Genomic DNA, 26,445 nt, shown 5'->3' on the forward strand with positions numbered 1-26,445 from the left:
GAAATTCCCCTATTGTGTCCCCCGTCACTCAACATGGAAGTCAGAGCTCAATTTCCCAGCCTTTCTTGCAGTTAGAAACAGGCGGGTGAGGGGCGCCTGGGTGGCGCAGTCGGTTAAGCGTCCGACTTCAGCCAGGTCACGATCTCGCAGTCCGTGAGTTCGAGCCCCGCGTCGGGCTCTGGGCTGATGGCTCAGAGCCTGGAGCCTGTTTCCGATTCTGTGTCTCCCTCTCTCTCTGCCCCTCCCCCGTTCATGCTCTGTCTCTCTCTGTCCCAAAAATAAATAAACGTTGAAAAAAAAAATTTAAAAAAAGAAACAGGCGGGTGACCCGGGCTCGGCCAATCAGGGAAGCTTGCATAAGACTTTGACTTGGAAGGGATTAACGGGGGGGGGGGAAACCAGGTAGGTGTAGACCATGTTTGGTTTCAGCCAGTTTTCAGCAGTGGCAAAGGACGCCAGAAGTGGTGGTTAAGGGATGGCTGTGGTAAAACCGAGTTCTTGGCGGTGGTAACAGAGGCCATTTTCCCATCAGACAAGTTCTCGGGGCCCAGTTCTGGGCACTGTTCCTAGAATTTAGTTTCAGGCTTATTTCTCGAGTCCTTCCAACGATACTGTGAACTACTCAGGATCCTTTTAATAAAATTCCTTCCCTGCTTAACTAGCCAGAGAAGATTCTGCTTTTTAAAAAAACTAAGCCCTCACCAATACAAGGAACACCATCAGGCGGGGACAGAATCAAATCAAAGATCTTGGTCTTTTTGATTCCCAGGCCAGTGTCTTTCCTATGATGTCACCTTATTTATACTTAATGCTTTAAGGAAGGTTCAAAACGTGGTTTTCAAAAGATATACGCGGGGGCGCCCATCTCAAAGATACGTTATGAACACTGTCAAAATATCTTATTTGGTTCATGATGAGAGTAGACATTCGAGCACTTTTGGAATTTGTCTTCGTTTCTGCTTTTGTTCATAGAGATTCGTAGACGAGTCGCTTCCTTAAAAGATGTCAGACTTACAATAAAAACACCCATAACAATGTACGCAGAGTTGTTCAAATAAAGATAGAGCGAAACCACATCAAGGGAGAGATAATTGTCTGAGATAAATCAGGATGAGATCATTACAATGTTCTAAGCACCAAATTTATAATTCTTCTTCCTTGAAGTAAAGGACACTAATGGGGCAGATTATAACAATGTTTCCCAACCTTGGTCCACCAACAATGACGTTTATTTTCCACCTTCATGGCCTCCAAGTTTCTCAAGAGTTTCTTCCAACCTCATTTATTAAACAATGTTTTCAATGACCTCATCCTAGATAAATCTACAACCTAATTGAAATACTGAAAATAAGACACAGATTTCTATTACTATGTTTGGTGACACAGAGTGGCAACTGTTGGGACAAAGGGTTTTCGTTTTCTAGTGCCCGTTACATACTACAGCATGCTACAAAAAGAACCTTCTGTACGTCATCAGATTTATTCGTTGCCACAGCTCTGTGTAGTGGGTATCAGCATCCCCATTTTACAGGTGAAAACACTGTTCGGCCACTTGCTCGAGGCCGCCAAGCTGACAAATGGTAGAGTCGAGATTTGGATTCAGGTCAGCAAGTCCAAAGTCACATCTATTTATATTGTACTACCTCTCCCAGGAAGAATTTTAATTTTACAAGAGAGAGAATGTTCTCGAGACTCTCAATCTTAGAGGGGGGTTTATTACATGGATGGTCACAGGAAATCTCCCGACCTTATAATTGACGAGGGGTGGGGGGGTTCTGAGGGAGAACTATGTAACAACTTACTATGTGCATTGAGGCCTCAGACACTGGGTCCCGGAGGTATCCGGGAAAGACAAAAGGGTGAGCCGGGCATGGGCCTTGCCCTCAGGGACCTCTCCCCAGGTGGGGAGAAAAGGTGAGCACACAGAAAACCAAAATATACACTGGCTACATAGGGCAGGTCTCGCTTCCAGTAGGTAGGTCAAGGCTTGGGGAGGGGGCCGGAGAGAGGGACTGACCACACCTTCCCTGGCATGGGGCCCTTGCTGCCGCTCTGAATGCAGGGCCCACGTGGGGAAGCCTCACCCCTGCCACGTTCCCGGTTACGCAGAACACTGGACCTTCCCAGCTCCCTGCTGAAATCTGCCCATCGGGCATCTGAGGCTCTGAGAAGGGCCTCTCTGCACGTTCCTGGGTGACAACAGGCGACCCTCGGAGGCCAATCTGACAGACCCTGAAGAGGCATTAACTAGTGACCCCCACAGGGCAGAAGAGAAATATTCCCTCTCCAAAGTGCCTCCTGTTTTCCCCTGTCCCTGGGCTCCTTCGGGTCATTTTGGAAGCGATGATCTCAAGAAGGCCCACACATTAATCCATTGGTCGGTTATCAATTGTGGCATCTTATGCAGAGGTGGTTTATTAGCCCCGACTCTCAAGGTTTCCCTGAGAGAGGCACAAATCTCTGAGAAGGGAAGTGCCTGGGGCTTGGACCACTGCCCCAGAAGCAGGTGGAGGCTCTGAGTCCCCAGGTATACACGGGGACTGCCAGGTATGTAAGAAGGGGAGAGACTCGGGGCCCACACAAGTGAAGCCTGGAGGCCTATGCCACAATCCTGTCTCTGCCTGCCTACCCTACTCTTGCAATGCGCGTAGTTGAAAGGGGAACACTTTACGAGTGTATCTATAAACCAACATTTTAAGGGTTTCGGAACGGCAGTGCCTAGAAAGGGCCTCAGAGACCATCGTACGGGCAGAAGTGAGGCGCAGGTAGGCGAAGTTGAGTTGCGCAGGTCATCCGGCTAGTGAAGATCAGGCCTGGCTCTCTCTGGACTCCCTTACAGTCAGAGACAGACCGCCCCTCCCCAGTGCAAGGCAAGCAATTATCTATTTGTTCACTGCAGGCTTTCGACTGAACGGTCCCAAGAAATAGGGCCACTCGTTAGATTATTCAACAGACATCTACTGTGCTTGGCAGGAGCCAGCAATGGAGGCCAGGAAGTAAACAACTCAACAGGGGCTACCCGTGGGTAGTAGACGAAATGCATTTGGTACCACGTGTGGCCCACAGTAAGTGCTGGATAAATGGGGGCTTCTACAAAAGTCTTCTTGTGAGGTGAAGTAAGGGGCGGGGGCAGGCAAGGGCCAGACGATGACCAAACTCACACGAAACACCAAAAGGCCGGGATTTGCTCTGGAGACAACGAGGACGCAGGATTTAGAGGAGAGGAATGACATCATCAGATTTCAGGAAGGTTCCTCTGGCAACACTTGGGCGGATGAGAGTAAAGAAAAGGAGACTGAGCTGCACAGTTCACAAGAGAGTCTAAGTGAACGGTGGTAAAGAGCTGAGCCACAACAATGGAGCTGGGGTTGGAGAGAAGTTAGCTTAAGAAGCAGTTTCGGGGGGGCCTGGGGGGGCTCAGTCGGTTGAGTGTCTGACTTCAGCTCGGGTCATGATCTCACCGTTCATGAGCTCGAACCCCGCATCGGGCTCTGCGCGGACAGCTCGGAGCCTGGAGCCTGCTTCGGATTCTGTCTCCCTCTTTCTCTGCCCTCCCCCACTCACTCTCTCTCAAAATAAAAAACATTAAAATTTTTTTTAATTTTTATTTTTTGTAATGTTTACTTATCTTCTAGAGAGAGAGAGAAAGAGAGCGCTAGCGGGGGAGGGGCAGAGAGAGAGAGGGAGACACAGAATCCAAAGCAGGCTCCAGGCTCTGAGCTGTCAGCACAGGGCCCAACGTGGGGCTTGAACTCACGACCCATGAGATCATGACCTGAGATGAAGTCGGATGCTTACCCGACTGAGACACCCAAGCGCCTCCCAAAAAATTTTTTTTAAAAAGAAGTACAGTTTTGGGGCGCCGGGGTGGCTCAGTCGGTTGGGCGTCCGACTTCGGCTCAGGTCATCTTCTCACAGTCTGTGAGTTCGAGCCCCACGTCGGGCTCCGTGCTCACAGCTCAGAGCCTGGAGCCTGCTTCGGATTCTGCGTCTCCCTCTCTCTCTGCCCCTCTCCTGCTCATGCTCTCTCTGTCTCAAAATAAATAAAAACATTAAAAAAAAAAATAAGTATAGTTTCAAGGTGGGTAGGAGAGGTCAAGACAGAAGAGAAGACAGAGAAAAGTCAGGCCCTGGCCCCAGGCCCTGGGCACAAGTGTGGTGGCTATTACCAAGATAGGGTCCCCAGGTACAACTTTAGAGGAGAAGAAAATGAGGTCAACTTAGAAAAAGTTATTTTGGGATGCCTAAGGCACATCCAACGGGGAAATGTCCTGGAGGCATTCGTATTTCCAGATCTACAGCTCAAGAGAAGGGTCTGAGCTTAAGGACTGAGTAGGTAGAAATCAGCCCTGAGGCAGCAGTCAAAGCAGTGAGGGCAGGATGAGATGTGGCCACTCAACGAATTTTCATTCTGGCCCTACTACGTGCCAGACACTGTAAAAAGTGCTGAGGCTCAAGCAGAAAACCAGGAAGGGAGTGTCCCTGCTCTCGGAACACACACCCAGACATACACACGAAAATAAGTGAAAAGAAAAACATGAGCTAGTGAGAGCACCCAGAACTAAAATCTTGTGTGGTGTGACGGAGACTGGCCGTGAGTTCCTTCGCCTTTGCCTGGGAAAGGGTGTAAGGAACAAAAGAGAGAGAGGTGAAGGGGCGTCTGGGGGGCTCAGTCGGCTGAGCGTCCGACTTTGCCTCAGGTCACGATCTCGCGGTTCATGGGTTCGAGCCCCGACGGACGGCGCGGGCAGGGAGGAGCCTGCTTCAGGTTCTGTGTCTCCCGATCTCTCTGCCCCCTCCCTCCTCGCGCGCGCGCTCTCTCTCTCTCTCAAAAATTAAGCTAGGGGCCCACAAGCACAGAAGGCACAGTGCCTGACCCCAAACATGTCGTGTTGACCAGGACGTCCTGCCTCCTGATCTACATGCTCACCTGCAGGCAGTGCCATCAAACTAGAACCCCCCCCCCCCCCCAGGAATGATTCTAGCAGTTCGGCATTCCATTCAGGAGCTAACTAAGACATTCACTGAGCCCAGCGCTAGGTGCCGAGGACAGGGCCGTGAATAGGACCGTGGAGGTGCCTGGCCCTCAGGAACCTTCTCCGTTCTCACAGGAGAAGACACCCAAGCACACACGCGCCCATACAGCTGTCCAAATAGAGTAGCTGCCAAGTTGTACTAAGCGCTGTGAAAACTACGGACGGAAGGGTAAGGATAACAGGGAGTGACAGGCTTTAGGCGGGATAATCAGAAAGAAAGCCCCGCCGAGGAAGTGCCGTTGAAGAGGCGTCTTAGGGGCGCCTGGGTGGCTCAGGAGGTCAAGCATCCGACTGCGGCTCGGGCCATGATCTCACGGTTCCTGAGTTCGAGTCCCGTGTCGGGCCCTGTGCTCACAGCTCAGAGCCTGCTTCGGATCCTCTGTCCCCCCCACCCCTCTCTCTCTGCCCCTTCCTCACTCGCACTCGCTCTCGCTCTCAAAAATGAATAAGCATTAGAAAGAAAAAAAAAAAAAAAAAACCCTCTTAAGAGGAGTCTTGGGAGTTTGCAGTGAAAAGGACCGTGGTGTGGCACAATCTGCGTTCCAAGCAGAGGGAACAGCGCGCGCATAGGTTTGGAGGCGGGAAAGCGCTTGACGCGTCTGAGAAACTGAGCGGCAGCCAGCAAGGCCAGAGGACAGGGCTGGGGAACAAGAAGTGATAACAGTGGAAATACAAACAGAGTCACAGCACTCGGGCCCCGGGCCGGCTGCACGAAGATGTCTGGGTCTTACCGTAAGCACGATGGCAGGGCACTGAAGGGTTCTGCCAGCCGGGCATGACCTGATCTGGTTTTCATCTTAAGGGATTCCCGGCCAGGAGAGGGTCTAAAGACGGGGGCGGGGAGAGGGAGGCGGTGCAGGGGGTGCTGGTTCCTTCTGAGCACCCGAAGCCTCGAGGCTGTCCTCAATCACACAGCCTGGCGGTCCTTTATTCCACCCACGGTTAGGGGTCAGGCCTCCATCTGCAGAGCAACTTTTCAAACTCCTTGGATCTCCTGCCTGGCCCAAGTGCCTCCCCCAAAGTCCCATCAACTCTCTAAAGTGTTTCCAACGGGCTCTGCTAGAGTGTTGGGAGAACGATGCTTTTCCAAAAAGGACACAAAATAACCAAACGAAGCCACTGCCTCATCTCTGATGGAAATGTGTTTCCTCCCCTACTGCTTTCCATTAGTCCACGGCCTAAGCCATTGTCTTTGCTCTTTTCTCTGTCTCCGTTTATTTTCCAAAAGGCCACAAACATGTGTACTACTACGAACAATAACAAAGAGCCATGAGTTCTTATGGATCCCAGAAGGTTGGCGACGCCAAACAACAAAAATATGTCCCGACCGCTTCTCTCAAGAGAACATTTCGGGGACACAAAAGAGCTCTGTCAAAACAACACGGGAGGCTGGGGGGCACTTTGGGCCTGACGGTGGCCTCGGGTCACCAGGTACTGATGCAACAGGCGACTCCAGACACAAAGTTGGAAGACCTCCCTGCCAGCCTCTCCTGGGCTCACATCCTCATTGGTCAGCAAGCGAGTTTCCTAAATAGCTCTCAGCCACTATTGTTTTCAGGAGCCAGAATTCTCAGCCTAAAGAGAAAGTCCTCTTTGTCCTCCCACCCGTGATTTAATTTACATTCTCCTGAACGCTCCATTCACTTCGTTTTCAAGGCTAAGAAGTCTCACAATTGTACTAGATCCTGAATTTGAATTTCCCTGGGTTTCCACCGTTTGGCAATGTGCCCGGGGTCAGCCACTGGACAGTCCCAGAATTCAGCTGTACCTTAGAGAAAACCTTTATTGTCCATGATCTCTTGGTACAGTTCTAACTACTGCCGTGTATTTTCCCCTCGATTTCTATATGTTTAGGTTTTTCAAAACGTATGTATCACCTCTTGCCTGATAATCAGGACAAGTTTCCACTCTCTTTTCCAACTGGATCGCATTCCTGGGGAGCTGGCCCTTCCTTTGTTCCCCAGATTTCGGAGGGGTGCCCTGGGCTGCATTTTCTTCTGCCTCTCTCACTCTGATGCGCTCTCACGGCCACCCCTCAAGCCTTCAACACCACGATTCACGAGACAACAGAACTTTCAATGCTTTTGTCTCTCCCTTCTTGCCTACAAACTTCTTTTACATGCAAATGAATAAATCTTTACTAGCAACGGGCCAAACTTGATCACAAAGGCATGGACCCAAAGAAATGTCAAGCCGTAATAACAACAACAGTAACAATAATAAAAGTACGTAGTAAATTAGTTAGGAAGCACTGGGGAAGAAACTGTTCTTCGCTCTTTGGGGGATCTTGAAGGGAAAACAGATTATTGCTAGCACAATCCTGGCTTACCTGAATGTATTATAATCCACTCTCTTTGTAAGCTTGGGGTCAGCATTTCTAAATACCTGCTTGAGCTCTCTGGATTTTGATTGTTCTTCTTTCAGCTTTTGTAGGACAAGTTCAATGCTGCTCATAGGAAACTGGGGGGGGGGGAGAGAAGAAAGGAAGGTATTTAAATTTTTTTTTTCAACGTTTATTTATTTTTGGGACAGAGAGAGACAGAGCATGAACGGGGGAGGGGCAGAGAGAGAGGGAGACACAGAATCGGAAACAGGCTCCAGGCTCCGAGCCATCAGCCCAGAGCCCGACGCAGGGCTCGAACTCCCGGACCGCGAGATCGTGACCTGGCTGAAGTCGGACGCTTAACCGACTGCGCCACCCAGGCGCCCCGAAAGGAAGGTATTTAAACATGCTTGAGACACATGGGGCCCCGTCTTTCTGATGGCCAGCAAAGAGACTCCATGCTCTGAACTTGAAGGCAGCTGGGCACAGCTTTCCATGGAGACCAACACAGAGAAGACAAGGCTAGAGTTAAACCTCTTCAGTTACAGTTTTAGGACAACGAGTGGCACTGGCTCAGGGGCAGATCAGAGAGAAATGAGCTTAAGGGACAGTAGGCCACAGGAATCAGAAAACAATGTCTCCTCCCACCTCAGCCTTCTCCCCTGAACCCTTGGACGTTGGCCCAATATGTCGGGAGACCCTAATGGAGAGAATGGGGATTCAAAGTTGGGTAAGTAGATCCCCATTTTCTCCAGATCTTAAGAGTGGGTCCCCCAGGACTAATGGCCACCAGAAGATGCACTGGGCAGAGACCGGCTAGGTGTCAGGAGATCCACACACACTGTAATCCTCTGACATTCGCTCACCGGCAGTCCCCAATTCCTGTCTCCTACCCTGTGATGAGGTGTTTGACTCTGCCAAAATACTTCTTATTCAATCCAGTAAAGCGTAAGCTTATAAATAATTACAGCTAAGAGCTAAAAGAGAGAGAGAGACACTAAATACGAAGATTAAAAACACTGATGTTACAATTTAGTATAAAGATCTCTCTTTTCCACCAGGCGATTTGGGACCTACGGCAGCCCCTTACCCTCCCCCACCTTTTTGCACTTCCTCTCATCTACTTCCATGATTGGATCTCATAAGCTCTCTTGAAAAGACTCCTCAGGGGCACCTGGGTGGCGCAGTCGGTTAAGCGTCCGACTTCAGCCAGGTCACGATCTCGCGGTCCGGGAGTTCGAGCCCCGCGTCGGGCTCTGGGCTGATGGCTCGGAGCCTGGAGCCTGTTTCCGATTCTGTGTCTCCCTCTCTCTGCCCCTCCCCCGTTCATGCTCTGTCTCTCTCTGTCCCAAAAATAAATAAACGTTTAAAAAAAAAAAAAAGAAAAGACTCCTCAGATTGATATTAAAGAGTATGTTAATCTCCCTCTGCTTAGAAAGTCCTTGTTAAGCGTAGTTTTCAAATAAGGCAGGTTTCACTTGGGATGCCAATATTAGGTAACGTCCTACACCCTGCTTTTATCTTTCCGGAAGGAGAAGAGCCTTTTAGATCTTACAACTATAGTAAATTCTTGCATCGCGAGTAACTTGTTCTGCGAGGGTTCCGCACGACGAGCAAACATTTCTCATACATTTTACCGGGATAAACAAGCGATGTCTTGCAATTCGAATAGTACGTGATGACAAACGTCACATGACCACAACTGAGCCCACGGTTCTTGAAATTTGCTTTGATATACAAATGGTCTGGATTACAAGCATGGTTCTGGAACCATGTCTAAGGCCTTCCAGCCAGTGAGTGTGGAGTCAGGTTTCCTAGCTGAGCCTACTGGTCTCCAAAAGTCTAACTGCCCTGTTTTCAAGCCTCTCACCTGAATTCAGCGCTTTTGAAGGGCTACTGGTTCACAGTTTTATGATAACCCTAAGTCCTAACACCGCCAATGGAGAAATGGTGTGGCAACCCTGGGGGGGGGGGGGCGGGGCGCAGCCTGGGACTCCCGTCAAGACAGACTGCAGAGGGGGGCGCCTGGGTGGCTCAACTGGTTAAGCGTCCGATTCCTGATCTCGGCTCAGGTCATGGTCTCATGGTCGTGAGATTAAGCCCCGCATCGGGGTCCGTGCCGGCAGTGCAGAGCCTGCTTGGGATTCTCTCTCAATTCCTCTGTCTCTTACAGGCAGACGTTTATTTTTTTATTCGAGAGATAGAGCATGTGCCCGCAAGGGGGATGCCGGGCTCGATCCCACAACCCTGGGATCAGAACCTGAGCCAAAATCAACAGTTGGTTGCCCAACCAGAAGAGCCACCCAGCTGCCCCTGCAGGCAGACTTTGAAAATAAATTGTTTCATCGCTTCTCGGCCTTTTGGCTAAGATCAAGTGTGAAAATAAATTGTTTCTGGGCAGATTTTTCTTTTCTTTTCTTTTCTTTTTTTAAGGTTTGTTCTGAGAGAGAGCGAGCACAAGTGGGGGAGGGGCAGAGAGAGAGGGAATCCCAAGCAGGCTCCGCACTATCAGCACAGGGCCTGATGCGGGGCTCGAACCCAAGAAGCTGCGAGATCATGACCTGACCGGAAACCAAGAGTCGGACACTTAACCTACCGAGCCACCTAGGCGCTCCCAGACGGATTTTTCAATACTGACCAATGACTCCTAAATACACACGTTTGCCCACGAAACCGGTCCACACTTAAAACCGGGATTTTATCAACGTGTTATTTTTCCAGAACAGCACTGCCACACTAGTACATTGTAACAGGACCCATCTGCCATCTTCCTTCAAACGCAAAGACTCTCTGAGCTCACGGTGGCCCATTTGTCCTTGAATTCTCAACCAGGCCTCAGGTGGCTCCTGTTATGGAAAAGCTGCAACCCCAGCAACTATCCAGGTTCCCTCGGGGTTTCTGTTTGTTCAAGCGCTTGGCCTTCCGCACAGGCCGGTGCCGATTAGCTGGGACGGCACAGTGTGTGGCACCAGATTTTCTTCCTTCCCTATAGTTGCTGAAATTTCTTTACGAAAACATTGTCAGCGTCAGCAGAAAACCCAGGAAACCTGATTCAACCCCGGGCTTGCCTCCTGCCTGTGCCTGGCATCCGCGATGCTGGGCAGCGAAGGGCCCAGCGTGTAAACAGAGTAGGCCGGGACCCGTGGCCAAGTCGCACAGATCCATTATTCATGCCCACGTGTGCGAGTGCACAATGTGAAACTGGTGAAGGAGAAACCACGGACTACAGCGTGCGGAGAGGCGAGTCAGGAATGATATGGGCGGGCCCACCTGATCTGAATTCTCCTCCATGTAGCGTAAGGTATACTCGTCAGCGTTGAGCAAATGAAACAAGTAGCCGTTCACGTTCACTCTGGCTCCAACATACAGGTCCTCGGCCTGGATGTATTCTGACAGTTCGCTTTTAAAGACTTCTTGTCCAGGCTTCTTAACGCGAATTCTTTTCAGGAACATCCCACCAGTAAACCCTAGAGAGAAAGCAAAGAGTTTAATGAGTAGCCTTTATTCTTCAACGAACCACACAACGTGCCTTTGGAGGGACTTCGTGCTCAAACACAAGAGCGGACGACTTAGCCTGTGAACTCACAGCTGCCTATTCTTCTCAGACTTGAGGGGAGAATGAGTCAGGGGGTGAACATTCCAGCCTTTTCTTTCCTCTCTCTGCTCCCTTCCCCAAACCAAACGCTTAAATAAACACGGAGCAAGTTGCCTGCTATATAACCAGCAGCATACTGGGAACTGGGGCCTCAGGAAGATACTCAGCTTTAGGGCACGTTTGGATAGTACCACGTAGAACGTTCCTTACCTGAGCTTATTTCCACCTATTTGTCCCAGATGGCGTCTTATATTTATTGCAACGTGCAGCTTAAATAGACGATGCCCTGTTTTTGATGTTTATTTTTGAGAGAGAGAGAGAGAGAGAGAGAGAGACAAAGAGCGAACGCACAAGCACAAACGGGGGAGGGGGAGGGAGAGTCAGAGACAAAGGATCCGAAGCAGGCTCCAGGCTCTGAGCTGTCAGCACAGAGCCCGACGCGGGGCTCGATCTCCCGGACCACGAGATCATGACCTGAGCCGAAGTCGGATGCTCAACCGACTGAGCCACCCAGATGCCCCGAAGATGCCCTGCTTTGGAAAGGAGCTTACTTAACTGTCTGAAGATAACTATGGGAGTCCCAGAACTTTTTTTTTTTTTTTTTTTTACTTTTCCTACAGGCTACATATCTTTGCTTCCTGTAGCAATGCCACACATTTCTTACTTTCCAGAATTCTGCCCATTTCATCTGCTCTCCTCTGGGGGTTATTTGCTTTTTGCCTCTTGCAAAGCAATGAGAAGAACTCAAGATGGGGATCCGGTATCTTCTAACGGATGCTGATTTGAAACCTTCAAGGCATCAGAGTACAGCACGAGGCCAGATGAACTTCGGGGGTCAGCTTCATCCCACTCCTGACACATTCAGAAACTAGAGGTGGTGGAAAGACACAGGCTTTATAGCCAAAGACAGCGCCTGGCTCTGTACCTTGCTGGATAATCTTCAGGAGTTATTGCACGTCTCTGAACCCCTCTGAATTCTCACCAATCAAATGGGAATGAAATTCGCAGGGGGCTATGAAAACGTGCCTTTCAGGTCATCTGTTGTGGGGAACGCAGTTAGCAAAGGCTTCGGCAGCTAGGCTCTGAAAGCCACCCCCGGGGTTTGGACCGAGGTCACGCTTCCCACAGCCTGCTGGGTAAGGCAGGGATACTGACGTAGGCCCATTCCTGCAAGAGGGAGGCCCCTCCGAAGAGCGACTTTGGCTCCAGGACTCCTGGTCAGCCTTGCTAAAACGTGCTCAGAAGCCCCCTGCAACCTAAGACATTCTCTTTCCTTTCCTCCTTCCCTCTGTCCGTCACAGGAGTCAGACAGGCACTGCTGTCCGTCAGCTCTCTGGCCTCTTCGGGCTCCTTCTACAATTTCCCTCGCCAGCATTTCCCCTAATAAATCTCTTGTACGTTCAGTCTCATCTTGAGGTTTGCCCCCTGGAGGAATCAGACTAACACAAAACCTCGTAAAGTTCTTGTAAGGGTAACAGTGGGTACTCAATCGTGGCTGCTACTATAATTAGTAAGCTTATAGCTGATTTCCAGCACCCTGTTTTCTGAGTGCTACAATCTGTGTGGCCAGACTCTTCCCCATTCTAGATGTACAGTTTTGTTGGTTTGTTTTTTTTTATAGGCTCCCCACCCGACACGGGGCTTGAACTTCCCACCCTGAGATCAAGAGTCACATGCTCGGGGCGCCTGGGTGGCGCAGTCAGTTAAGCGTCCGACTTCAGCCAGGTCACGATCTCGCGGTCCTGGAGTTCGAGCCCCGCGTAGGGCTCTGGGCTGATGGCTCAGAGCCTGGAGCCTGTTTCCGATTCTGTGTCTCCCTCTCTCTCTGCCCCTCCCCCGTTCATGCTCTGTCTCTCTCTGTCCCAAAAATAAATAAACGTTGAAAAAAAAAAAATTAAAAAAAAAAAAAAAGAGTCACATGCTCTACCAACTGAGCCAGCCGGGCACCCCCAGGGTTGATCTTTTGACCCTGAAGAGCATGACTCCTATGTGATTTCGTATTTTAAGAGCTGATCCCTTATTCAGATCACTACGCAGCCTTAGCTCTACAAATCGTTCGTTATTCATCGGTGTGCAGAATGGCTCATACGGGCTCATAATGGCCGCCTGTTAAATTTTTAGGGATTTTGCAAGCCAGTTGCTAGTGTTGCTTGCTTGAAATGGACTATGGCTGGGGCATCTACAACCATGGCAGTTGGCAAATGTTTTGACAAACTGGGGCTTTTTAAATTGTTTTCAGAGAGCCGGTTCTCCAGCACACCACTGATGATTCTTCCCAGATGTGCCTTCAGCACAGATACAAGTTTTCAACGTGCTGGGACAAAGAACAGAGCCCTGCAGTTCCATAATCCGGGGAGTCATAATCAGTGGTTCTCCTCAGCCATGTCCACGGTTATCAGCACACTGCAGAGACGCGTTCCGTGCACCCGGGTGCTGGAACCGTGGCCTGAGCCTCAGACGGACAGAGAAGCCAGAGGAAGGGAGGCACTGAAGGTGAAATCTGTTAATCTGGGACTGTCTTAGAGTTACGCAAAAATCTTACACGTGGTACCCAAAGATACAGATTTCCTCGTCTTGCTGCGTTTGGGTGGAACAGACCATGATTCGGAAGCTCCTGGATTCCACAGAGGAACCTCAGAGGCCACAGAGGAAAGGGGGACAGTATCCAGAAGGAAGCATCCAGAGTCCCCCAGCCCGGAGTCAACCAAACTGTTCCTCTTTCATCATTTTATATGTCTGGGTTCCCATTTAAGAGATCTTTGTAAAGTGAAGTTCAGTGGTTTAAAAAAAAAAAAAAAAGGGGGCGCCTGGGTGGCGCAGTCGGTTAAGCGTCCGACTTCAGCCAGGTCACGATCTCGCGGTCTGTGAGTTCGAGCCCCGCGTCAGGCTCTGGGCTGATGGCCCAGAGCCTGGAGCCTGTTTCCGATTCTGTGTCTCCTTCTCTCTCTGCCCCTCCCCCGTTCATGCTCTGTCTCTCTCTGTCCCAAAAATAAATAAACGTTGAAAAAAAAAAAAAATTTAAAAAAAAAAAAAAAAAAAAAAAAGGAAGAAGAAGAAAGCCACGATCTTAGTCATCTGGGCCATAAGATCAGACCAGGCTCTCTAACTTTCAAAATGAAATGGCTGTGGGGCGCCTGGGTGGCTGGGTCGGCTAAGCGTCTGACCCTTGATTTCCGCTCAGGTCATGATCGTAGGGCTCATGGGATTGAGCCCCGCGTCAAGCTCTGTGCTGGCAGGGCAGGGCCTGCTTGGGGTTCTGTCTCTTTCTCTCTCTGCCCCTAACCCCGCTCTTGCGTGCATGCTCTCTCTCCAAATGAAGAAATAAGCATTAAAAAAAAAAAAATGAAGAGACAGCTACTTGTTGTGAGAAAATTGCTAGAAGAGAGCTGTGTCTCCTACCTGAATTCCTCTCTATAGGTTCAAACACTGAAATCGTGTCATCGCTGAGAAAGTACGAAATGACAAACATCCTGTCCCGTTCCACACGTTTGTGTGTGATTAGTTTTGCAAAAAACCGGAGTATATTGCTTATGTTGCCATAGCTAAATGGAAGAGAGATGAGAGTTACAGCCTTATTACATATGTTAAAATAAAAAAAGCTTGCAAAAGGTGTGCTATATATTTTTTTTTAACTGCAGTAAAACTGACTTACAACACGGTATCATTTTTAGGTATACAACATAATGATTCAATGTGGTCACCAAAATAAGTCTACTCACAATCCGTCATCACATATAGTTATATGCTGTGTTTCTTGTGATGAGATCTTTTATTGTTATTAAGTATAATTTATTGTCAAATTGGTTTCCATACAACACCCAGTGTTCATCCCAACAGGTGCCCTCCTCCATGCCCATCACCCACTTTCCCCTCTCCCCCCGACCCCCCATCAACCCTCAGTTTGTTCTCAGTATTTAAGAGTCTCTTGTGATGAGAACTTTTAAGATCTACTCTCTTCACAAGTTTCAAACATGCAATATGGTATTATTAACTATAATCACCATACTGTATATTACATCCCCAGGACTTGTTTTATAATTAGAAGTTTGTACCTGTTGACCTCCTTCACCCATCTCCCCCATCCACAGGATGTGCTACAGTTCGGATAGTGATATAAACTCTCTTAAGTTGAAAAAAGTTCAACCACCTTCTTATTAAAGCTTTCGCTCCAAATGCAGAGCAGTTTTCTCAGTTAGTTAAAATATCCCTTATTCTTTAGACGGCCAGGGGAAGTGCCCCCTGTACTACATTAAATATGATAGACCTGACCCTTTATAACACATATCACCCATACTGTGAGTGCCTATTACGTGTCTTTATAAGCCATCGTCTAATATAATATTTTTTGCATTGTAGGTAGCCAATAAATGTAGAAAGTTGTTAAAAGACCCACATAGATTGAAACTTGCACTTAGAATACAACAGTCCGGTAGATGGAAGAAGGGATCAAATTCTAGAATCAAAAGTTCCCAGGGACGCCTTGGGTGGCTTAGTCAGTTAAGCGTCTGACTCTTGGTTTCGGCTCAGGTCACGATCTCACGGTTCAGGAGTTCAAGCCCTGCATCAGGCTCCACCCTGACAGCACAGAGCCTGCTTGGGATTCTCTCTCTCTCTCTCTCTCTCTCTCTCTCTCTCTCTCTCTGCCTCTCCCCGGCTTGCAAGCACGCTCACTCAAAATAAATAAAACTTAAAAAAAAAAAAAAGTTCCCAAAGTTCACTGCCTGGTCATTGAAGAAATTAAAATTAATTCATGGTCCATCAGGAGAAGCACGGCTGTGGATATCAGCTGGTGAAAGGTGGCCTTTGTAAAATCCTCAACCCTCGGGGAGGAGTTTGGTCATCAAAATCCTTGCCTCAAGGAGGCACAGAGTAAAATAAACCATGAACTTCATCACTTCCCTGTCACAGCTCGAAGCAGGGAGGCCCCCCGCTTTCAGATTCTCCTATGCCGAAAAGTATCCTTTCCCTGCGGTCACAGCGACGAAGACACAACAACAAAAATCGGATTTCCGACTTGCCTTTCTCTGCCCCTTTCTCCCAAGTGTCCAAAGAAACGGCTGAAAAGGCGTGGTACCAAATTCCCAGCTATGTTGGCGTAAGGCCTCACGGGAGATGGAAAGTAGCGGTTTGGGAGGCTAGCCTTAGGGTAGCCCGGGCCAAACAGCCAGGTGCCCACAGCTCTGTCTCCTTCCTTCCTAGTTTCTGTGGCTTCAGACAGACCTCAGATAGCATGGGGGCAGCTATTCCTGGTCAACCATCTTCTCTGGTGCATAAATGGATTTGTGAGTAACAGATTATGGGGGCACCTGGGTGGCTCACAGGCTAAGCATTTGACTCTTGATTTTGGCTCAGGTCATGATCTCACGGTTCTCACGAACCTGCATCGGGCTCTGCACGGACAGTGTGGAGCCTGCTTGGGATTGTCTCTCTCTCTCTGCCCCTCACTTGTACTCTCTTTCTCAAAAATAAATAAACCTTAAAAAAATAGTAAGTAACAGATTATATAACCCCTGTCTCATGAAAGACCTGTTAACTGTTACAGATACCTGAAATACCACCCAAACAACTGAAGGAGGTGTAACGTCAGGCCAAACGAACACTACTGTAAACTTAGCTTCTTAGAACTTCCATACATTTAGAAGTGTGGATGGTTAGCGTGGGTTTTTCACATTGAAAATGCCTTTTGTTCACCTACGTCTTGTGTTCTGGAGAACTCATCAGTCAGGAATATGATTTACTCAAACAAAATCTTTAGAGCCGCGGTTCACAAACTTTGTTGTGTTTAAAGGTCACCCGGGGAAGTTGTTAAATATACAGAATCCAGAGTCCTACCCCCCCCCCCCCCCGCCAGAGATACGGATTCGGTAGTTAGCTTGCATCTCCAGAAACCTGCATTTTTAATAAGCTCCCCGGGAGATTCTGATGAAGCGGTCCCCCAGAGCACACTTTGAAAAACACTGCTAGTATCTTCAGCTATTTCCTTGACTAATAAACTAATTATCAAAACTGTCTAAACTCTCTTTTTATCACAATACTCCTAGCGCTCGAAAAACTAGCATTTTCCCTGCTTCCTATTATACCACCTATATTGCTCGACCTGGCTTTCCGGGCCACGGACAGGCTCAAACACACACCCCTACAGGTATTTGCCGTAACCACCTACACCATACAGTTGACTCTTGAGCGACACGGGTTTGAACTGCACAGGCCCACTTCTACGTGGATCGCTCTTTTGTTTTTATAAATACGGTACTCTACAAGGAATAGCTTGGTCATCCACTTCTCAGTGTATACTCACTCCCTTGGTGATCTCTTCTAATATTAGGTCTTTAAATCCCATGCTGATGACTTCCAAACTTCAGTCTCTAACTCAGACCTGTCTCCCAAACCGCAGACCTGTATATATATCCAATTGCCTACTCAGTATCTCCACTTGATAGCAAAGAGACATCTCAAACTTCACTTGTGCCCATACTGAACTTCTGTTCTTGCCCCACACCTACTCTACCTATAGTCTTTCTCATCTCGGTAGATGGCAACCCTATCCTTCCAGTGGCTCAGGTCAAAACCTTGGGAGTCATCTTTACAAACGCCTCTCTTCTTTCAGACCTCCGGTCCAGATCTGTCAGGGAATCCCATTAATTCAACCTTTCAGAATATTTCTGGAATCTGCTGTCTCGTCACTTCCACGGCACCCACCCAGATCCAAGCCGTCGTAACTTTTCTCTTGGACCGCTGCAGTAGCCTCTGAACTAATCTTTACTCCTACCATCGCCTTTCTACAGTCTACTCTCTACGCTGCAGCTAGAGTGATTTTTTCTATTTTTTATTTTTTTATTTTAGAGAGCACGTGCGAGTCGGGGAGAGGGGCAGGGCTGGGGGAGAGAGGGAATCTCAAGTAGGCTCCAGACTCAGCGTAGAGCCCGACGCAGGGCTCAACGCCATAACCCTGGGATCACGACCTGAGCCGAAATCAAGACTTGGACGCTCAACTGACAGAGCCACCCAGGCGCCCCTGGAGTGATTCTTTTAGTATATAAATGAGATCAAGTCGTTCCCCTGCTCTAACTTCCCAAAGGCTCCCCTTATCACTCGAAGTCAAAAGAATCCTTACAATGGTCTACAATGTCCTATAGGATCTGATCCTCTATTACCTCTCTTAATCGGTCTCCTCTGTTCCTTCACTCATGTGTTCTATCCAGTTAGCCTTGCCCTGGGTCCTTACACCAGCTCTTCCTTCTGCCTAGAACAGATTTCCTCCCCCTCCTTAGTAAGGTCCATCCAGACCGTGCTATTTTTTTTAAGTGTATATTTTTGAGAGAGAGAGAGAGAGCAAGAGCACGAGCAAGTGGGAGAGGCAGGGAGAGGGAGGGAGACAGAGGATCTGAAGCAGGCTCTGTGCTGACAGCAGCGAGCCCGATGCGGGGCTCGAACTCACAGACCGTGAGATAGATCGTACCTGAGCCAAAATCAGGTGCGTAACCGACTGACCCACCCAGGTGCCCCAGACCACGCTTTAAAAAAAAAAAAATGAATCCAGGGGTGTCCCTTAGCCCCACACTACCAGTTTCTCTTTACTCTTTTCATAGCAACTGATTACAGTCTTGACTTTTCCTGTGGTATTTAACACCTTCTACATACTCGCGGAACGAACTTATTTATCATCTGAACTGCGCGCTGTCTGCCTCCCCCAGCCAGAATGTAAGCTGTAGGAGGCTAGGGCTTTGCGTCTGTTTTGTCCACTGATGGATCTCAAGCCCCCTAGATCAGTGCTTCATACCTACTCAAAACCTCACAAACAGTGGGGAGCTATAGTCTTCTGGTTGGAAGAGACGAGAAGATTTCTTTTTATTGACGAGAAAAAAAATTCTTAAGAGAAGGAAAAAGCATGACTGATGGAGACAGCAGGTGGAAAAACATCTGAATCAAGTCAGAGATGAAGATTAAGCCGTGGAGTTTTGGATGCTAGACGGCTATGAATAGCCCAAGTCTGGGATGATAGCTTTCCTGGTGGGAAGTCATTTGTCTCTTCTATCCGTAAAAACTGGAAGGGTGAATGTGTATTCCATTTACTTCCTTGCTCATCCGTTCCTTCTCTTATTGGGCAAAATATTTAATGAGCCCCAAGTCCGCAGCCAGCACTGTTCAGACTCTGAGGGAAGCAGTTAAGCTAGTCCCTGCCCTCAGAGAGCTCTCGATCTAGTGGGGGGGGGGGGACACCACAATTACATAAATAAGTAATTGCCACACACCCTGATAAGTACGGGCTCTGTGGAAAGAAGGTGAACTCCAGGAGTCGGACCTCTCTGGGTTCAAATCCTAGTTCAACTAAACATTAGCTGTGTGAGCTTGGGCAAATTGCATAGCCTCTCTGAGCCTCAGTTTCCTCATGTGAAGAATGGGTACAAGTAATATTATGTACTTCATGAGGTTGTTTTGAGGAATAGATGAGATCAAGTATCGTAAAGCGGTTAGCATACCATAACCACAAATCGCTTATTAGCGGTAGTAATACTATACTATTATTACTTCTAAAGGTATGATCAGCAGGGTACTGTGGGCTCCCAGAGAACAAAGTAACTAATTCCATCAGTGCAGCAAGGAAGAGATTATTCTGGGGACCCCTGGGTGGCTCAGTCGGTTAAGTATCCGACTCCTGATTTCAACTCAGGTCATGATCTCACGGTTTGTGAGGCTGAGCACCCCCCCCCCCGCCCCGATGTCTGGCTCTGTGCTGACCGAGCAGAGCCTGCTTGGGATCCTCTCTCCCCCTCTCTCTCTCTGTCCTCCCCTGGTTGTGCGTGTGTGCGCGCGCTCTCTCTCAAGATAAATAAATAAAAACTTGAAAAAAAAAAAAACCAAGAAAGATATTATTCTGGTTCTCCCAAGTCAGACTAGACAATCTGCCCAGCAGGCTACCACAGTGAAATTTTACCCAGAAAATAAAGTCTCCATTCCATTAAAAACCTCACAGGCCTCAGTCTGGAACTCCCAACGATCTCCTTCAACGATTCATTGGACGGTGGATCACCATTAACCTCATGCAACAATTAGCACCCAGGAAAATTTTTAACAGCAATATGCATATAGTCAACATATGTCACATACAATCGCGCGTCTCAATTCACAGTTTATTAGCATCAAGAAACTGTTGTGCATGCTTTGTGAGATCGTCTTCCTTAGGTTCTCACAGTTTTAAAACCTTGGGTTATTCAAACTCCTGTGTAAGTCTCTCGCTGAATGTGCCAGTTACTATGGAAACAAGGTCACTGTGTGGGAGGAGCCTGAGGGAAGCGTATTCCTGGCACAGAAGGAGCAGTGGACAGAAAGAAACAAAATTAGACACATTTGTGCCTGTACCACCATTGTCCAGCCACAACAGCATGACAAGGACGTGGAATGCTCTCTACAGTCAGTGTTCTGTGGGCAAGTTGATGCGGTGTAGACAGAAAGAGAGACTAAGGCAACTACCCACAGGGAGCTGTTTTCCCCCGGGTTCCAGAAGCAACACCCTAGATCATATTTCATCTTGTTTACTTATAAGAAAAATTCCCTCTCCTTTTACAATTGGACATTCTTCTTGCCCGCCTCCTTCGGGTAGCTGCCCTGAAAAACAGCAGTTAGTGAAAAGTATCCATTGGAAGTCCGGCTCTGGAAATTCACTGCAAACTCTATTATCTAGAAGGGGGGTGGAGTGAGCTGGTGTCCCTCTTAAGTGACGGGATTCAGTGGCTCTCAAAGCCTGGTGCCCATCAGAACCCCCTGGAAGGCTGGTTAAAACACAGTGCCGGGGGGTCCCACCCACCCCCACCACCAGAGTTTCTGCCTTTAGTAGGTCTAAATTCTTGAGGCCCAAGAATTAAGATTTCTAACCAGTGTGGGGGCCACACTTGGAGTAGCATCAATTCCAAAACTTAAAAAACAGAACTCTAGAGTCCTTAAAAGTGAAGAAGTATTTCTTAAAAGGTAAAGGTCATCACGTGATGGCAAAGATAGCCTATTAGACACCCTATACGATTCTCAATATATTTTCGGCATTTTTACCAACACAGCAAAACTACTGTTCCCTCTGTGTCAAAATGTTCTACAATCAGGGGTGCCTGGGTGATTCAGTCAGTTAAGCATCCGATTTTGGCTCAGGTCATGATCTCGTGGTTCGTGGGTTCGAGCCCCGCGTCGGGCTCTGGGCTGACAGCTTGGAGCCTGGAGCCTGCTTCGGATTCTGTGGCTCCCTCTCTCTCTGCCCCTCCCCCACTCGTGCTCACTCTCTTTCTCAAAAATAAACAAACATTAAAAAAAAATTTTTTTTTAATGTTCTACAATCATATCTTATCTCCTTACATTTGATCAAATTCAGAATGCTTTTTCTTCTCCTCCACTGGTCTTACTACACGTTCCCTTTAGTATTTTTCTCCACCCGTTCTCCTGACTCAGTATTTCCCTCACACAGGACTTCAATGTTCAGCCCACATCCTATTCAAACGTCTGCGACATTTTCCCACTTTTTCCCCCAACTTCCCTCACCAGGGCCTGCTCTCCCTGCAGAAGTAAACAGCAGCCATGGGCAGTTCCCACATTCTATACATATTGATGGGAGGGGCAGATTTTTCCTTGTGTATATCAGGAATAATTTTCAAAGTCCAGCTTTTGAAATTATATTCACCCATGGGAGCAATCTACAGTTACGAAATTCAACCAAACCTCTCAAATTAAAACAGCATTAATTGTCAAACAAGACTCTGAAAAATACTGACGGAGTCACTGAAGTTTCTATACCAGGGATTGGCCAAGGACAGCACGTGGGTCGAACGTGGCCAGCCGCCTGGTTCTGTACGGGCTGTGAGCGAAGAAGGCTTTTTACATTTTTAGGTGGTTGAAAACATCCAAAAAAAAAAAAAAAAAACTATTTTGTGATACGTAAAAATTGTATGAAATTCAAATGTCAGTGTCCATTGACAAAGTTTTATTGGAACACAGTCACACATTTGTTACGGGCTATCTGTGGCTGCTTTCGCGTTGTAATGGCAGGGCTGGGTGGTTTTAACAGAGGCCTTACGGACTACAAGGCCAAAGGCCTTGCTATCTGAGTCTTCAAGAAAAATTCTGCTGACCCCAACTCCAAACCATTTCCTAGGGACCATCTTGAGGAGATATATGTATAGAAAGGCAACAAAAATCGGGGATAATATAACTTTAGGGGCTTCCAGATGGCACTCTAAAATAATCACCCGGGGGGCACCTGGGTGGCTCAGTCGGTTAAGCGGCCGACTTCGGCTCAGGTCATGATCTCCCGGTCCGTGAGTTCGAGCCCCGCATCGGGCTCTGTGCTGACAGCTCAGAGCCTGGAGCCTGGTTCAGATTCTGTGTCTCCCTCTCTCTCTGACCCTCCCCCATTCATGCTCTGTCTCTCTCTGTCTCAAAAATAAATAAACATTAAAAAAAAATTTTTTTAATAAATAAATAAAATAAAATAAAATAAAATAAAATAAAATAATCACCCGGGGGCTCACTTCAGCAGCACACATACTAGCGTTAGAACAATCCCGAGGTCAGCATGGTCCCTTGGTCATTAGGATGACCGGCAAATTCAGGAAGTGTTCTGTCTTTTTAAAAAAGTAGAAATAAAAGATAATGAAGTCAAATGACCATTCCTTGGTAAGGATGTGGAAAGGGATCCCCCGTGCCCTGTTAATGGGAATGTGAACTGGGGCAACCGTGATGGAAAAGAGTAGGGAGGGTCCTCAAAAAACTTAAAACCACCACATGAGCCAGTAACTCTACTTCCGGGAATATATCCGGAGGAAACGAGACAGGGTAATAACCTAAGGCGTCTAGCGACAGATGGATGGATACAGAAGATGTGGCATATTATCTGCAATGGAATATTATCCAGCCGTAAAAAAAGGAGGAAATCCTGTCATTTACAGCAACATGGATGGACTTTGAGGGCATTACGCTAAGTGAAATGAGTCGGGCAGAGAAAGACATGATCTCACTTCCACGTGGAATCTCAAAAAACCAAACTCCTAGAAGCAGATCAGGTTGGTGGTTGCCAGACTTGGGGGTGGGTGGGCTGGGGGTTGGGAAAATGGGTGAGGGGGGTCAAAAGGCACAAACCTTCAGCTATATAAGATCAAGAAGTCCTGGGAACGTAATGTACGACAAGCTGACCACAGTTAACAATACCCTATCGTGTATTTAAAAGCTGCTGGGAGAGTAGATCTTAAAAGTTCTTACCACGACAGGAAAACAAAAGTTGTAACTGTGTGAGGTGACCGACGTGAACTGATCTTCTGGCGGTGACCGTTTTTTTTTTCAACATTTATACATATCCAATCTTTATGCTGTACACCTTAAAGTTATAGAATGTTCTAGGTCCATTGTGTCTCAAGAATCCTGGGAAAACTAAATTCGTTGAAAAGCTCTAACAGCATGTTACTGGACTTTGAATTACATGGGGCTAAGCATCATCAGTTCCACCATGAGGCCTACAGTATAAACCCAACACATCTGGGAAAGATCAGACCCAAATCATGGTTCCCTCAAGCACCTGTTCTTCTCCATGAACTTCTTAAAGTTCCTCTGATGAGGCGTGGGCACAAGGCCTATGCAGGTGCGGAGAGAATCCTCTTCGGAACCAAAGCCGTTATAAGGTGGAAATTTCCTTTCTATCTTTGGAGGAGGAGGAGCCTTGCACGAAATCGAGGTAAAGTTCTCTGTAACAAAACAAAGGCAAACGAGACGTCAATGGTTTTTATTTTGGTTTGGGTTGCTTTGGGTTTTTTTTGTTTTGTTTTGTTTTTCGCCCCGATTGTGGCTGTTTTGAAAGGTTTGTTATGTTTTCAAGATGGACTATTTTAAACTCTTTCAAAGAAAACACAGCAAAATCCTCGGAGGGTAGGTTTCAATCATGTTTACAGAAACCAAAGAAGTCACTCAATAATCGCCATTGGTTCAAAACAGAGAAAGGAAAAAGAAACTGCCTATGTCAAGTAAGTAAACATTTCTCTTTTGTCATCACATCCCCATTTCTGACTCTTTTCTGTCCTTCTGTGATTTTCCCAATGATATGAAAATTCAAACTTGGAACGTTCTGCCACCCGCCCATCCCAGATTTTAACCTGGAATTTAGCCCTCTCCTGTCTTCAGTCAACACTCCCTAATCAAACTCCTTTCCAAACAGGCCTGATTCCTCACTGTTTTGCCTTTACCTTCCCCGTGCACCATCCCCTCCTCCTGCGTCCCCTTCTTCAGACCTCTCTCTTTTCCTCTAACTCAACTCCAGGCCATGGCACTTCCCCATCGAGTTACAAAACCAAACCAAAACTTCTCACCAGCCACGGCTCCAGGTTGCAATTGTACTCAGATGTGATGGAGGCAGAAAACCAAGAATAAAGCTGAAAACAAATACACAAAACTTGAAAGAATAGCCACTGCTTACTCGCTCAAAGGGAGCGTTCTGGGCAAATGTCATTGCTTTTCTTTAACTCATCATCTGTGAGGATGGAGCGATGGACAGAGGGCTGGGGACATATTTGTAATTGCCTGGGAGCTGTTAGGCACTCATCTGTGAGGCTGTATAATCTCCAAGTCACTTGTGTTTGCCCCACCACAAAGGGCAAAGAAAATGCCAGAATCTTTCGGAAAACAAACACAACAAAACATTCATGACTCTAAGGAGTCCCGTACAAGCAAAGATTTCCTTTTCCCCTGTTAACGTTTTTTTGTTTGTTTGTTTATTTTTGACAGAGAGAGTGAGCGAGCGTGCGCAGGGGAGGGGCAGGGAGAGAGGGAGACACAGAATTCAAAGCAGGCTCCAGGCTCCCAGCTGTCAGCGCAGAGCCCAATGTGGGGCTCGAACCCACAAACCGGGAGATGATGACCACAGCAGAAGTCGGACATTTAACCGACTCGACTGAGCCATCCAGGCGCCCCTCTGCTGTCAGACTTCCAACAGAAGAGTATAGATTTAAAGCACAACTCTATAATGGAAAATACACATCAATTTGTCATCCAAGGCAACCAAACTCTTCGAATTGAGGGTTTGGTTTTGTTTTTTTTTTACTGATAGATCAAAAGGCTAAGGGTCCGAGGCTATTTCTAACTCCCGATTTGAAAACATTTTCAACTTTCACATTTCCTTAGACTTCCTTATTTCCTTAGCCTTTGTGTGAAATCCCCTCGAGCATAATCCCCAAAAGAGTATTGTTCTGCCCTGACAGAAACCGTTCACAGAAGACATATTGGCAAAGAGAATGCCATCAAAGATTTCTCACTGGCTCAGTGAAAGGGACCAGCCAGGCAGCCAGTACAGAAGTGGCTTGCGAGCCTCTCCTATTGCTATTTTTGTGACAATTAAAATCTTGGTAATAAAGAGGAAAGTTCAAATCTTGGAATTAGGTAGAGCTACGGTCGACCCCTATTATTGTTAACCGGCAAATCAAACACACCACTGACTGGTACCTTCATTTCAGGGAAAGGACCACAGGATGGCAGGGAAAACTCTGTGAGTAGCAGCACATCGGGGCGTGATCAGTTTCTTCTAACAAGGGGACACATACATACATACAACTCTGCGTACAAATCTGAATAGTGTAACCAAAAGAGGACATATGCTGGATCACAAAATAATTAAGAATGCATTCTATACCTCCCCCCCACCCAGAATTACAAGTTTTATAAGTGTTGTTTGCTCTCGACTACATAATTTTTGCAACAGATTTAAGTAACAAAAGAACCAATTTCAAGCTTTCCTCTGCACCCACAGCGCCATCTAGTGTATAGAAGCCGAGGAGTGTTCCCCTCTATCATGCCTGACTTTTTCGTAGCACGTACATCTTTTTCTCTGGGTAATCGTGTACACCCACAAGGCTTCGGACTTGCACCTATGTTTCCTGTCTTTGGTTTTCCATCATCCCAGCATCTTGCATGCTTCAGATATTTAAAAAATGTTCCTTGAATAAATGAAAAATTATACCAGTTTTGTACACAGCATCTTCCCAAATATCTTCTTAAATGGCACTCTGAACTCTGAGACACCTCTGTCGTTTCAATGGCCTGATTCCTCTCATTCCGAGCGACTTGTAAAAGCAAATATACTGCGCGCCTATCCACGATTAACTAGATTCCAACAAAATTACAGAAAGGTGATGTTTTTAAATTTTTTTTTAATGTTTATTTATTTTTGAGAGACACAGAGAGACAGAGCGCGAGCAAGGGTGGGGCAGAGAGAGAGGGAGACCCAGAATCTGAAGCAGGCTCCAGGATCCCAGCTGTCAGCACAGAGTCCGGCATGGGGCTTGAACCCACAAACCACGAGATCGTGACCTGAGCCGAAGTCAGGACACTCAACCAACTGAGCCACCCAGGCGCCCCAGAAAGATGATGTTTTTAAGACGAATGTTAACGATCCTTCACTGTGATTTACTATTTGCCATCTCGATTGGAAACAATGCTGGAAAATGCCTTCAATCACCTCAAAGTTCATCTTT

The 26,445-nt window shown here is 47.5% G+C and overlaps 1 protein-coding gene across 1 annotated transcript in view; it reads right to left on the reverse strand.

Moving 5' to 3' along the window:
* Positions 1–26,445, reverse strand: part of EFHC2 (EF-hand domain containing 2) — a 204,268-nt gene that overhangs the window by 77,002 nt on the left and 100,821 nt on the right. Inside the window, exons 8-11 of the mRNA XM_047076103.1 lie at positions 23,505–23,670; positions 14,354–14,496; positions 10,630–10,826; positions 7,366–7,496 (exon numbers count right to left, since the gene is read on the reverse strand). Of these exons, the coding sequence (XP_046932059.1) occupies positions 7,366–7,496; positions 10,630–10,826; positions 14,354–14,496; positions 23,505–23,670 (637 nt within the window). The remainder of the gene's footprint in view (positions 1–7,365; positions 7,497–10,629; positions 10,827–14,353; positions 14,497–23,504; positions 23,671–26,445) is intronic.

Source organism: Lynx rufus, unplaced genomic scaffold (genome assembly GCF_022079265.1).
Source record: "Lynx rufus isolate CCGP_SWC_20201006 ecotype Redwood Valley unplaced genomic scaffold, mLynRuf1.p SCAF_14, whole genome shotgun sequence".
Lineage (NCBI taxonomy): Eukaryota > Metazoa > Chordata > Mammalia > Carnivora > Felidae > Lynx > Lynx rufus.